The sequence below is a fragment of the Symphodus melops genome (genome assembly GCF_947650265.1).
Source record: "Symphodus melops genome assembly, chromosome: 5".
NCBI classification, from domain to species: Eukaryota; Metazoa; Chordata; class Actinopteri; order Labriformes; family Labridae; genus Symphodus; species Symphodus melops.
The window spans coordinates 26192831-26206883 of NC_136695.1; the positions used below are offsets into that span (position 1 = coordinate 26192831).

At 38.7% G+C, this 14053-nt stretch overlaps 2 protein-coding genes across 2 annotated transcripts in view; one reads left to right on the forward strand and one right to left on the reverse strand.

Annotated features, from left to right (window-relative positions):
• Window positions 1-2354: 2354 nt before the first annotated feature.
• LOC306823279 (myelin-associated glycoprotein-like) lies at window positions 2355-6355 on the reverse strand (the record flags this gene model as incomplete). The annotated part of the gene is made up of 4 exons (XM_079342733.1): window positions 2355-2358; window positions 3393-3504; window positions 5016-5327; window positions 6310-6355. The coding sequence occupies 4 exons, from the start codon at window positions 6353-6355 to the stop codon at window positions 2355-2357; spliced, it is 474 nt and encodes a 157-aa protein (XP_079198859.1).
• A 2336-nt stretch (window positions 6356-8691) lies between these two features.
• Window positions 8692-14053, forward strand: part of LOC306824026 (B-cell receptor CD22-like) — a gene marked incomplete at both ends in the record, with an annotated part of 29262 nt that continues 23900 nt past the window's right edge. Inside the window, 4 exons of the mRNA XM_079343983.1 lie at window positions 8692-8737; window positions 9707-10018; window positions 12523-12786; window positions 13682-13945. Coding sequence (XP_079200109.1) covers window positions 8692-8737; window positions 9707-10018; window positions 12523-12786; window positions 13682-13945 — 886 coding nt within the window. The remainder of the gene's footprint in view (window positions 8738-9706; window positions 10019-12522; window positions 12787-13681; window positions 13946-14053) is intronic.

The following is a 14053-nucleotide window of genomic DNA, read 5'->3' on the forward strand; positions in this document are numbered from 1 at the left end:
AGCAGCCCGGCTTATATGCCCTCCCACTCAGCTGTACTTCATCTGCAATCAAAGGAGGTGCTGGTCTCCAAACAACCAGCCGGCACGCCACCTCCAACCACCAGATGACGCCAACAAACTGAAACACAAACCAAAAACAGTACCAAGCAGAAACAGGGGCCGTCACACTATCCATAAACTTCAACTGGTCCAGAACTCTGCAGCTCGCGTCATCTCCAGAACCCCCTCTGTCAATCACATCACTCCGTTCCTTCAGCAGCTTCGTTGGCTCCCGGTTAAATTTGCGCATCAACTTCAAAATTCTGCTCCTCACCTTTAAGGCCATCCATGACCTCGCTCCTCTGAACCACTCTGAACCCCTGCAGATCAACACACCTGACCCACCTGGATGGCACCTGACCACCTTCACATCTGTTCACCATGGGGCCCAGAGCTTTCAGTCGATCTGCCCCCCACCTCAGAAACTCCCTCCCACCTCACATCTGTAACATTGACTCTCTCTCCATTTTTAAATGTCATCTCAAAACACATTTTAAAATGGCATATTCAGTCTGATCATTCCTTCCAGTCTTATAACTTAACTACATCCTGTAATGTGTCTTTTTAATCGTTTTATCGTTCAATCTTTAATGACTTTGTTCATGTCTTGCTTGCCATTGATAAGATAAGATAATCCTTTATTCATCTCGCAAACAGAGACATTTACAATGATGACTACGATGATGCCTGCTCTGTTTCCTGCTTATCTCCCTGCCTTAAGCTTTCCCTGTATGCACAGGAAGGGGAAGGAGATCCCAGAACAGTCATTCTACCAAATATAGATGATCGCAATTAAATATTTTTACTTGACAAAGTGGTCCTGACTGAACTGTAATCTATGTCTGCATCACACTCTAGTCTGTAAAATGAACCATGGCATATTCACAGTCAGAGTCCTGTTTCACACTTCTTGGCTTCACTTCGTCGTATAGAGTTACCATCTCAACTGCATTACTCACAAAATGTCTGTCCAATCCTCCCTGACTTGTGTCCTCAGAGCTTCCTCCCTCCTTCTTCCCTTTGCTCCTCCAGGTCACACTCGTGTAAATCACATCTCTACTTTCCTTGTTTTTCATCTCTGAACTTGTACTGGCATCTTCTGTGTTGTTTCGGCTTGAGCTCGGCAAGTTGGTGCTGATTGGCTCAGAGAAAGTTGCAGGTTGGGTGGCAGCTGGTTTCTTCAGCTCAGTACTGTTGACGTAAATGTGCTCATGTGTTTTGTTGGGTTCCTACAATTCAAAAGAAAATGTTGGTTGGAAGGTGATTCTGCTTATTTCGGTCACATTAAGTAGAAAACTTCTGGATTCAAAGATAAAATACCTCATTTCCTTCTCCACTTGTTTCAAGTTGGCTTACAGTAACTGTGCTGGTGTTAGCTGAGCCCTGACTCTTCAGCAGGTTAAGTTGAGTCCTCTGAGCCCTGAAAAGCAGCAGAGTATAAACCAACGAGAAAATACTGAAAACATCTTTGTTTATCCTACTGCTAGTCTAAAGTTGGAAAAATAAATAATCTGAACAGTCCAAATGTCGTCGTTTAAACCTGGTTCACAGTTCATGAGACAGATAGTAGAGGAAAATATGAACACTTCATGCCAGAAAGTTTTTTGCTGCTACATATAAAACGTGCAGGTTTTTCATTCTGTCTTGGCTACACCAGCCTGCAAACACAGGGCTTATTGAGAAGCTGCAAACTGTATCACAGCACACCAATCAGTAAAGAACATGGAGTTAAACATCACATACTGAACCACCTGTGAGCATCCTCTCTTCAGAATAAGGTTATCAACATTTGTTCATCATTTTACACTTTCGGCATGTTTTAAAACGATATCTCTCCAAACCTCCATTATTCTAATGATTGATAGAACCCAATAAAGCTTTACATAACTACAGATCCTCACTCATATTTAATCCCAAAGTTGCTGTGAGCAAAAGGAAGAAAGACAACAGCAGTCAAGCTGAAATGGACAGGTCAGGAAGTACTGATGTTTCTCCAGTCACTTTGGCGTCTCATAAAGCTGCATTGAGTCACGTCGATGTCTCCCAAACAGAAACTGAGCAGAGGACTCGATCAATAACACAAAGACATTGGCAACATTTGACTGATATTGTGAGTCTGAATTTGAAAAATATCACTAACCTGAATCAGTTAACCTGGACTGCTCATAATACTTAAACAATACTGACCATTTCAAAGATTTGAAATTAAAGACACCACATCATCTTTCAAATACATGAAATAAAAACCAAGTAGGAGGTTCTCAAACATTTTGCAGAGTGGTATTCTGTACAGTTTGGTTTGATTTGTTGTTACCCTACCTGTTAACACAGAGTAGAGCACATATTATCACTAGTAGTGCGCATACTACCACTAGGAAGGTGACAATGGAGGCAATGAAGACTGCCAAAGTCATGTGTTCTGAAACATACAAGGGACAATGAGGGAATATGGTTAAGCTGTTATTTAGAGGAGATCGTTGGTTCATCAAGTTCATACATATTGTATTATTAACTATTTGTTGTAAGTTTTTATATCAGTTATATTGAAACTCTCCAGAGGAAGTTTTAACCATTTAAAAAGCTTTCTTATCAATACTTACTAATTATGAGATTACCAATAAAAGTTTAACTGAGTTCAGAGACAAACCTCGACTTTCTGCAGATGTTGGAAGGCTGTAGAAAAGAAATAGCTGAGAAGCAGATCCCAGAGAGTTTGAGCTGCGACAAAGCACGCTGAAAGGATCCTTCCACTGTGCTTGACTCATGGTGGTGAGGCTCACACGTGTGCCATTTCGATGCTCATGACTGATTGTAGACTCTTCTGAGCGATTGACAGCTAAGCCATCCAAACTCCATTGAAAAGTGGGAGGAGGATTTCCTGTAGACTCACAGGAACAGTTGACCTGGTTTGCAGCTTTGGTGCATTTAGATGAGGGCAGGATCTGTGGAGCGTCTGTAATGGATGTAGGCAAGAGAGACAAGTAGAGAGTCAACTAAAGCCAAATTGTATCAAATTTAAAGAAGAGAGAGTGTCTCTTGTATCTATTACCTTTTTTCTCCCTTCAGTTACAACAAATGTAAATGGATAAAATGGTTGTGGATACAAAGTTTCCAATCAAAGTAAATTTAAAATGAACTCTAAGCCAATCAAACTAAGAGATTTTCATACATTTTGAAAAAAAGTAACTTATGAATGATACCTACAATATACTTCTATTTGGATTGCATTTGATATCCCAGCTCCCAGTTCATTTTCTGCCCGGCAGAAAAAAGGGCCAGTCTCCCTCGAAGCATTGATGTTTAAAACACGTCCAGTTCCCATGAGAGTCTCCTGCTCTCCATCAGCTCTGTACCAGGTGAAGTTTACAGCAGGGTTAGCATTAGCACTGCAGGTCAGGGTCACATTTGTGTCTTCTAGCACTGGACCAGAGGGACTGACTGACACTGTGGTCTCTTTGGGTGAATCTGCAGAGAGAAAAAAGAAATTAATATTTTTTGAATATGTAGTTTATTTGTGAAGAGGAATAGAGAAGAGAGTTATGGCTTCGAAAAACTGAACTAGCTCTGTGTAGCCCACACAAAAGCTAAACATCGATAGAAACAGCTCGTAGGACTGTAACTGTATGTGCACTCGTGCAGAGCCATCACAGTTTCAACTTCACCATTCAGTGCATTCAGTTGTATAATTTGTATTGATATAGTTAAAAGTGCAACATGTAAACTTGCATCATGTTTACATTCAAAAGTTTAAAGGGATACTTCACTCGTTCAAGCATGAATCTGAACTGAAATTGGATCATACATGTTGTGGAAATGTGAAATAAATCTTGAAGTTGGTGCCTTCTTGACCGAGAAAAGGCAGAAAGTGTATTTTTGGCTCATGTGGATAAAAGACCACAACTCCCAGAATGCACAGCACAACAGGCCACTCCCACTGAAGCTACACATGTTCTTTATTGATTTTGAGATTTCAGAAGAAATTTGTCTTAGAAATTCCTGGCAGTAAACAGACTCTACCAGGCACCACCAGGCTGTCCAAGCTTGATCTGGCCTGACCTTCTCGTCCTTACTTCAGCTGACAGGCAGGTTTTGTGCCTCGGCTGGCACAAAACCTTCCTGCCTTTCAGCCTCAACTGCCTGTCGCTATATTGTGACTTGTAGAGAAAGCTACCAAAATCCAATGCCAGAACAATACCTTCAAAATCCCCTTCATCCATATCACTTTCAAGTTGCAACATACTTTTTCACTATTGTCGGTTCTTCTCAGCGTTCTCAGCAGAACCTGTTAGCTGTGCTGAGCTGTGCTATGCTATGCTCTGTCCTTTTCAGACAAGAAATACAGAGCTTTTCCATCTCAGGGGAAATGAGGGCCAGATACACGACCATTCAAAAAAACTGCCAGGTTTCTAATGATACACAGCTTTATGCAAATGGATGAAGTATCCCTTTAAATTAATTCAAAACCAAACTACTACTTTATTTTATGAATACTTGTTTTTTGGATTACTTACTGGAACTGAAAGCTGCCGTACTGTGGCTGTTTGTGCTGCTGTGATTAAACGTCATGTAAATTATACTTGGATACATCGTCAGCAAACATATTGTCTTTCCCAAGCCGGTTTCACCCGTTTGTCTTGACCACGTGAAAAGTTAAAAAAATGTGTTCTAATATATTGAATTGCAATTCTATCCTATGGTGGTGCCTCTGGTGATTCCCAACCCTAATTCCAATGTACAGTTAGCCTATGACATCTACAGTGCAGTGTTGAGAAATTTAACAAATTAAATTTCATAATGTTTGTTACCATCTGATTTTGTTTTTTTTTAATGGGAGAATTAAATGGAGAGAAAAAAGACAATCACACATGGCTGTATACATTGCGGCCATGCAAGTAACTGCGAACTGATTACCAAATAACCAACAAAGAAAAAGAATGATGTATGAATCATTTCTATCATTAGACAAACATACTCACATGTAATATCAGCTGTTAACCTGGTGTTCACAGGTGACTCAGTGCTGCCATCTTGTTTCCTGTAGACAGCAGTACAGGACATTTCCTGTCCATGATGGAGCTGTGATGCGGTGAAGTTCAGCACAGAGATCTTGACTTTAGTTTTGTCCTGATTCTCCTGCAGGGTCTCCTGACCTTCACCCAGGCCGGGGCTCCATGTCAGATTTGGAGGAAGAGACAGACAGGGAGCTGGAGCAGAGCACGTCAAACTCACTGAGGTTCCCTCCTTCACCTTCAGTGTGGGCGGAGTCAGAGTCGGTGTGGGTGGATGATCTGTTCAGAAGGTCCATAAACATGTATCAGCAGTCATCTCTCTACTATCAAAGGTCTGATTGATCTTCATTTTAAATCAATGATAAGGTCAGAGAACTACGACATGACTGAACTGTTAATAAGTTCACTTTAACCTACCTGTGACTGAAATGGTCATTTGTTCAGAATAACTATATTTCACACCAACACAATCCAATCTAAAATAATAGTTTTTGTTGTTTTCAGGTTGCATGTCATTCAGGATTGTGGTGCAGTCTTTTTTTGTCAGGTCACCGATCAACTGTCCTTTGATTTTACTCTGTTGAGGATTATTACTATGAAACACAGAAGGGCCACTTCTGTAGTCTACTCTCCATAATGCTTTACAAGTGCTATCTAAGTTTATATTAAATCGATCCTCCATGTCAAAGGAGCAGGGGATTGTCACACAGGATCCCTTCAGGACTTGTATAGTCTGTGGCATAAAGACCTCAAACTGTCCACACAGGGCATCTGAAACACAAGAAACAAATCATTATTACAATATACATCTACAAAAACAATTCTTATTCATGTTGAGGTCATAATGTCTATATCTGTAAAGTATCACTGTTTCTTTATTTCTTGAAGTCTAATGATTCTGTTTTAATACTCAATGAGCCGCGGCTAGAAACCTGACTGCTCGGCATCTACTTTGTATTTATCTGAAGCAGAGTTCATCGCATGTGTTTCTGTTAAATAAACAAACAAATCAATGAAGTCAATGATATATTTTATTGTTGCTCTGTTTTAAAAAAATCTTTTCACAGATAGAATAGTCTTCATGTAAAACTGAGGTTTCATCATTTTCACACTGCTTTTTTTATACATGAAAGTTGTAAATGTAAAATCAAATCTCAACATTATGAGTTTGGAAAAAGAAAGCAGAACACAGTTTAGCTCATGACGCTCATCATTTATTTATTTTCCTTTTCCATATCAAAAAGTCATTTTGACATCTCACCTTGCAGCAGACAGCCAATGAGGAGGAGAGTCAGAGCAGCAGCCATCTTTGTGTTTCACAAGAGGCAGAAAATCTGCAGAGAAAACATGTAGATCTACAGTTTAGTGTTTTTAGCTCTAAATAAACTTAAACTTCATTTGGAGGCTGTTGTTGAATGTGATCTTTGCAGAAGTTGCAGATGGAGAAATATCTTTAAATATTTAAATCAATGTGGAAAAGGTTTGATCCAGAGTTTAATTCACTAAACTGATCCAACTAAACTAAAAGCCTTCAAGGTGTGCAGCTTCTTAGTAGCTCGGTCCGTAGGGACTTGGGTTGCCGGTTCAAGTCCTGGTGCAGACCAAAAATACAGAAGTTGTTCTTGTAGCTGGAGAGGTCCCAGTGCACAAAACTGCACTGATCCACTCTGTGCACAGAAAAGCAGCCCCACTTTGACATCTCTCCACCAATGCAATCCTGTTTGTGTATGTGTGTGATACGGGCCGATGTGTGTGTGAGAAGCATGTCTCAAAAATAACAGAGTGTAAACCCACATTTCCCTCAGGTGTTTAAAAAAAAAATGTGAGGGTTGAAATTTAAATCGCCTCAAGAAGAAGAGACAAATGTTTGTGTCTTGACTTCAGTTTGTTTACAACCTCTTTAAGAAAACTATTCGATTAGAAATAATGCCCAGAAGAAAAACTCTATGAGAGCTTTAAAATGTTCAAAACTTAATCAAAGCAAATGTTTTTTTTTTCTTTCCCCTGTAACATCGTTTGTCAGAACGAAAACAATTCTTTAAAAGTTTTATAAACTTACCTTTTCGTCAGGTGTATATGAGCAGAGAGGTGAAGGATGTTTAGAGAAGCGAACTTCCTCTCCATTTGGCCAATTTCACAAACAACAGTTGATATTTGACTTGAAAAAGAGGAACTCAGAAGAAAGAAACATTCACCTTCACATTTTTTTGCATTTCAATCAGATGCTGACATCTCCATGACAACAAGGTTTTTTCCCAGAGCTAAAGATAGAAAATATTTGCACACAGAGAGAGATGTTTGCTATCAATAGTAAAGAAACAGTGAGGAATGATGTGACGCTGTATGAAGAGTATTTACATAAACAGTGCTGAACGTTCAGTGTGAACATGAGTCCCTCATTTTCTATTCAAATATCAAATGTTGTTTATGAAGGCGGCCAAATGAAGAGGAACTTCACTTCTATAAACATCCTTCACCTCTCTGCTCATACAGATCTGACAAAAAGGTAAGTTTATCAAACTTTTTAAGAAGTGTTTTTGTTCTGAAGTTTATCAGACAAACTATGTTATAGTGGAAAGAAAAAAAACATTTACTCTGATTAAGTTTTGAACATTTTAAAGCTCTCATAGAGTTTTTCTTCTGGGCATTATTTCTGATCTAATAGATTAATTAAAAATGTTGTAAACAAACTGAAGTCAATAAAACAAACATTTGTCTCTTTCCCTTGCAAATATAAAAACTTTCTGTTTTTATATTTTACAATCATTTCATCTTCTACGTTTCAGTAATGACCTACTTTACCTGAATTGAATGCAGACAGATTTTCATTTCAACCTTTAAATGAGAAGCTGCACACCTTGAAGGCTTTTAGTTTAGTTGGATCAGTTTAGTGAATTAAACTCTGGATCAAACCTTTTCCACATTGATGAAGATTTAAATATTTAAAGATATTTAAAAAGAAACATTTGCTTTGATTAAGTTTTGAACATTTTAAGCTCTCATAGTGTTTTTCTTCTGGGCATTATTTTTAATCGAATAGTTTTCTTAAAGAGGTGGTAAACAAACTGAAGTCAAGACACAAATTTTTGTCTCTTCTTCTTGAGGCGATATAAATTTCAACCTTCACATTTATTTTTTTTTAAACACCTGAGGGAAATGTGGGTTTAAACTGTTATTTTTGAGACATGCTTCTCACACACACATCGGCCCGTATCACACACATACACAAACAGGATTGCATTGGTGGAGAGATGTCAAAGTGGGGCTGCTTTTCTGTGCACAGAGTGGATCAGTGCAGTTTTGTGCACTGGGACCTCTCCAGCTACAAGAACAACTTCTGTATTTTTGGTCTGCACCAGGACTTGAACCGGCAACCCAAGTCCCTACGGACCGAGCTACTGAGAAGCTGCACACCTTGAAGGCATTTAGTTTAGTTGGATCAGTTTAGTGAATTAAACTCTGGATCAAACCTTTTCCACATAGATTTAAACATTTAAAGATATTTCTCCATCTGCAACTTCTGCAAAGATCACATTCAACAACAGCCTCCAAATGAAGCTTAAGTTTATTTAGAGCTAAAAACACTAAACTGTAGATCTACATGTTTTCTCTGCAGACTTTCTGCCTCTTGTGAAACACAAAGATGGCTGCTGCTCTGACTCTCCTCCTCATTGGCTGTCTGCTGCAAGGTGAGATGTCAAAATGACTTTTTGATTTGGAAAAGGAAAATAAATAAATGATGAGTGTCATGAGCCAAACTGTGTTCTGCTTTCTTTTTTTAAATCTCATAATGTTGAGATTTGATTTTACATTTACAACTTTCATCAATGATGAAACCTCAGTTTTACATGAAGACTATTCTATCTGTGATAAGATTTTTAGAAACAGAGCAACAATAAAATATATCATTGACTTCAATGATTTGTTTGTTAATTTAACAGAGACACATGCGATGAACTCTGCTTCAGATAAATACAAAGTAGATGCCGAGCAGTCAGGTTTCTAGCCGCGGCTCATTTAGTATTAAAACAGAATCATTAGACTTCAAGAAATAAAGAAACAGTGATACTTTACAGATATAGACATTATGAACTCAACATGAATAAGAATTGTTTTTGTAGATGTATATTGTAATAATGATTTGTTTCTTGTGTTTCAGATGCCCTGTGTGGACAGTTTAAGGTCTTTATGCCACAGACTATACAAGTTCTGAAGGGATCCTGTGTGACAATCCCCTGCTCCTTTGACGTACCGGATCAATATAATATAAACTTAGATAGCACTTGTAAAGCAAAATGGAAAGTAGACAATCCCAATAAGGGCCCTTTTGTGTTTGATAGCAGTAATCCTCAACAGAGTAAAATCAAAGGACAGTTGATCGGTGACCTGACAAAAAAAGACTGCACCACAATCCTGAATGACATGCAACCTGAAAACAGCAACAACTATTATTTTAGATTGGATTGTGACAATCCTCTGAAATTTAATTATCCTAAACACATTAACATTTCAGTCACAGGTAGGTTGAAAGTCAACTTATTAACAGTTCAGTCATGTCGTAGTTCTCTGACCTTATCATTGATTTAAAATGAAGATCAATCAAACATTTGATAGTAGAGAGATGACTGCTGATACATGTTTATGGATCTTCTGAACAGATCGTCCACCCAGACCGACTCTGACTCCGCCCACACTGAAGGTGAAGGAGGGAACCTCAGTGAGTTTGACGTGCTCTGCTCCAGCTCCCTGTCTGTCTCTTCCTCCAAATCTGACATGGAGCCCCGGCCTGGGTGAAGGTCAGGAGACCCTGCAGGAGAAGCAGGACAAAACTAAAGTCAAGATGTCTGTGCTGAACTTCACCGCATCACAGCTCCATCATGGACAGGAAATCTCCTGTACTGCTGTCTACAGGAAACAAGATGGCAGCACTGAGTCACCTGTGAACACCAGTTTAACAGCTGATATTACATGTGAGTATGTTTGTCTTCTGAAATGATTCATACATCATTCTTCTTCTTTGTTCTTTTGTTTGATAATCAGTTCGCAGTTACTTGCATGGCCGCAATGTATACAGCCATGTGTGATTGTCTTTTTTCTCTCCACTCAGCTGTTTGATTGTAGATGTGTTGATTGAATAAACAGGGCCCCTGTTGTTTATCCTCTACATAGACCTAATGTATGTATGATGATGCTGTCATTTTTATAGATGCAACAATGAAACAGCAAGCAGCATGTGAGCTTACAGCAGTGAGGACTTAAGTCAACATAAAGAAAACAATACGCGTGTTTTTCACAAAGAGGTCAACGGATCATTTCACACAAAAGTGAACAGTTTTATCTGATAATAAATAAAAGTAACACTGGACACTATACTATTAGATTTTACACAGTTTGAGATACTGAGAATTGTGCTACATTAAATTGTGATATATACATTTATATAGATTTAAACTTTTTCTAACATCATATTCTGTCCACTAAATTCAACTAAATTAAGAACTGTTTCTTCCAGTCAGAAAAAACGTCTCAGTCTGTTTCTTAGTACACAATGGGAGTCGATTCAACAGACTGACCAACACTGTGATAAAAATCAAACCTTGTTAAAGGCTGCATGCACCTCACAATCTAAACTGTTAGTGTGTCAGCCGAATTGAGCTCAACTCAACACAAACATGTTTGCTGTAATTATGATAAAAATATTGATATTTGGCTGATCATGACTCGAGAATACATGAAAATAAGAGCACTGAATGGTGACGTCCAAACCGTGATAGCTCTGCATGAATTCACGTTCTGTTTCAGTCCTACGAGCTGTTTCTGTTAATGTTTAGCAGGATCAAGTCTCTTCTCTGTCCCTCATCACAAATAAATGTCTAAAACAGTCAGACAGCAACTTCGCTGTTGTTTTGGATAACATGTGAAAGCTTATAATATATTTGCTAAAATAACAAGTTTGTTCACTGTTCTTTATTCAGATCCACCCAAAGAGACCACAGTGTCAGTCAGTCCCTCTGGTCCAGTGCTAGAAGACACAAATGTGACCCTGACCTGCAGTGCTAATGCTAACCCCGCTGTAAAGAACTTCACCTGGTACAGAGCTGATGGAGAGCAGGAGACTCTCATGGGGACTGGACGTGTTTTAAACATCAAAGCTTTGAGGGACAGTGGTCCTTTTTTCTGCTGGGCAGAAAATGAACTGGGAGCTGGAAGATCGAGCAACACACAGATAGATGTTCAGCGTATGTATGATTTCAAACATTTACATCAACGCAGGTAGGTCAGGCTTCTTTTGAGCTGTCTTTTAAAACCGAGATAGACATGTAAATAATCTTCCTGTTAATAATTGTTAGTTTGGAATCAATTCGTGATTCCGCTGTAACGGTGGGGGTTTCTGTATCTGTGTTAAATGAATGATTAGGACATTATCAAACAGACTTGTGGATCATCTTAGATTTATGTATCCATGGTCAAATAACATAATATCATAACAAACAATGGCTCAGACATGCTTCATGACCAGAACCTTGCAGTTACTGGCATGCTGCTCACAATCTCACATGCGAGTGAACCAGGACTCTGCAGTCACTGGACCAGTGCTGACCAGGATCTCACAATCACTGGCAAAGTATTCTTCTTCACAGTGTTCCTTATATTCTACTAGAAAGACAGCCCACAAATGCTTCACTCTGCATAAGGCATGAAGAACTCATCTCCTTGACTCAAATGTCAAACATCTATGCTAAGCTAAATCTCTCAGACAACAACAGACACTTGGCTCCAAACCAAATATAACTCTGCTACTACTGTAATATGATCTCTTACACATGTATGTAGTACATCTTCACAAACCTAAATGAATTACTCTCACATGGTTGACACAATTAAAAGATATATCCACAAATGTATCAAGATGAATGAATACATGAAAATACGTACTATCAATAATCTTTAATTTGCACAGATGATTAGAACATTTTCAACATTCAACTACACAACAATACTTTTTTGGAACAAATATGGTCAGAGCAAATGTAACCTCAAACAACAGAAAATCACCCTGTAAAATCAATAACAGTACAGGTATAAACCTTGTTAAAGGCTGCATGCACCTCACAATCTAAACTGTTAGTGTGTCAGCCGAATTGAGCTCAACTCAACACAAACATGTTTGCTGTAATTATGATAAAAAAATATTGATACTTGGCTGATCATGACTCGAGAATACATGAAAATAAGAGCACTGAATGGTGAAGTCCAAACCGTGATAGCTCTGCATGAATTCATGTTCTGTTTCAGTCCTACGAGCTGTTTCTGTTAATGTTTAGCAGGATCAAGTCTCTTCTCTGTCCCTCATCACGAATAAATGTCATATTTAAAACAGTCAGACAGCAACTTCGCTGTTGTTTTGGGTAACATGTGAAAGCTTATAATATATTTGTTAAAATCACAAGTTTGTTCACTGTTCTTCATTCAGATTCACCCAAAGAGACCACAGTGTCAGTCAGTCCCTCTGGTCCAGTGAAAGAAGACACAAATGTGACCCTGACCTGCAGTGCTAATGCTAACCCCGCTGTAAAGAACTTCACCTGGTACAGAGCTGATGGAGAGCAGGAGACTCTCATGGGGACTGGACGTGTTTTAAACATCAAAGCTTCGGGGGACAGTGGTCCTTTTTTCTGCCGGGCAGCAAATGAACTGGGAGCTGGAAGATCGAGCAACACACAGATAGATGTTCAGCGTATGTATGATTTCAAACATTTGCATCAACGCAGGTAGGTCAGGCTTCTTTTGTGCTGTCTTTTAAAACCAAGATAGAAATGTAAATAATCTTCCTGTTAATAATAAACCTCTTTAATTTGCACAGATGATTAGAACATTTTCAACATTCAACTACACAACAATGCTTTATTGGAGCAAATATGGTCAGAGCAAATTTAACCTCAAACAGCAGAAAATCACCCTGAAAAAATTAGTAACAGTACAGGTATAAACCTTGTTAAAGGCTGCATGCACCTCACAATCTAAACTGTTAGTGTGTCAGCTGAATTGCGCTCAACTCAACACAAACTTGTTTGCTGTAATTATGATAAAAATATTGATACTTGGCTGATCATGACTTGAGAATACATGACACTAAGAGCACTGAATGGTGAAGTCCAAACCGTGATAGCTCTGCATGAATTCACGTACTGTTTCAGTCCGACGAGCTGTTTCTGTTAATGTTTAGCAGGATCAAGTCTCTTCTCTGTCCCTCATCACGAATAAATGTCATATTTAAAACAGTCAGAAAGCAACTTCACTGTTGTTTTGGATAACATGTGAAAGCTTATAATATATTTGACAATGCTGCGACTTTGAAGAAAACATAAAAAGAGCTTTCATAAGAAAATTGCTGTTTTTTTAATACTATATATCTAATTTCTATAAAGGTTATAGTTTTAAATGTACAGCAAAAATACTGACTAACAATTTTTTAAGAGCCAACAATAAAGCAGAGGCTTCAAAACAGTCAGGCAGCTCAGTGCAAAACTAGCAATCGACTCAGCTGCTGTTTTGGATAACTTGTGACATTTTCCTTATAGCTTATAATATATTTGTTACAATAACAAGTTTGTTCACTGTTCTTTATTCAGATTCACCCAAAGAGACCACAGTGTCAGTCAGTCCCTCTGGTCCAGTGAAAGAAGACACAAATGTGACCCTGACCTGCAGTGCTAATGCTAACCCCGCTGTAAAGAACTTCACCTGGTACAGAGCTGATGGAGAGCAGGAGACTCTCATGGGGACTGGACGTGTTTTAAACATCAATGCTTCGAGGGACAGTGGTCCTTTTTTCTGCCGGGCAGAAAATGAACTGGGAGCTGGAAGATCGAGCAACACACAGATAGATGTTCAGCGTATGTATGATTTCAAACATTTACATCAACGCAGGTAGGTCAGCCTTCTTTTGAGCTGTCTTTTATAACCGAGATAGAAATGTAAATAATCTTCCTGTTAATAATAAA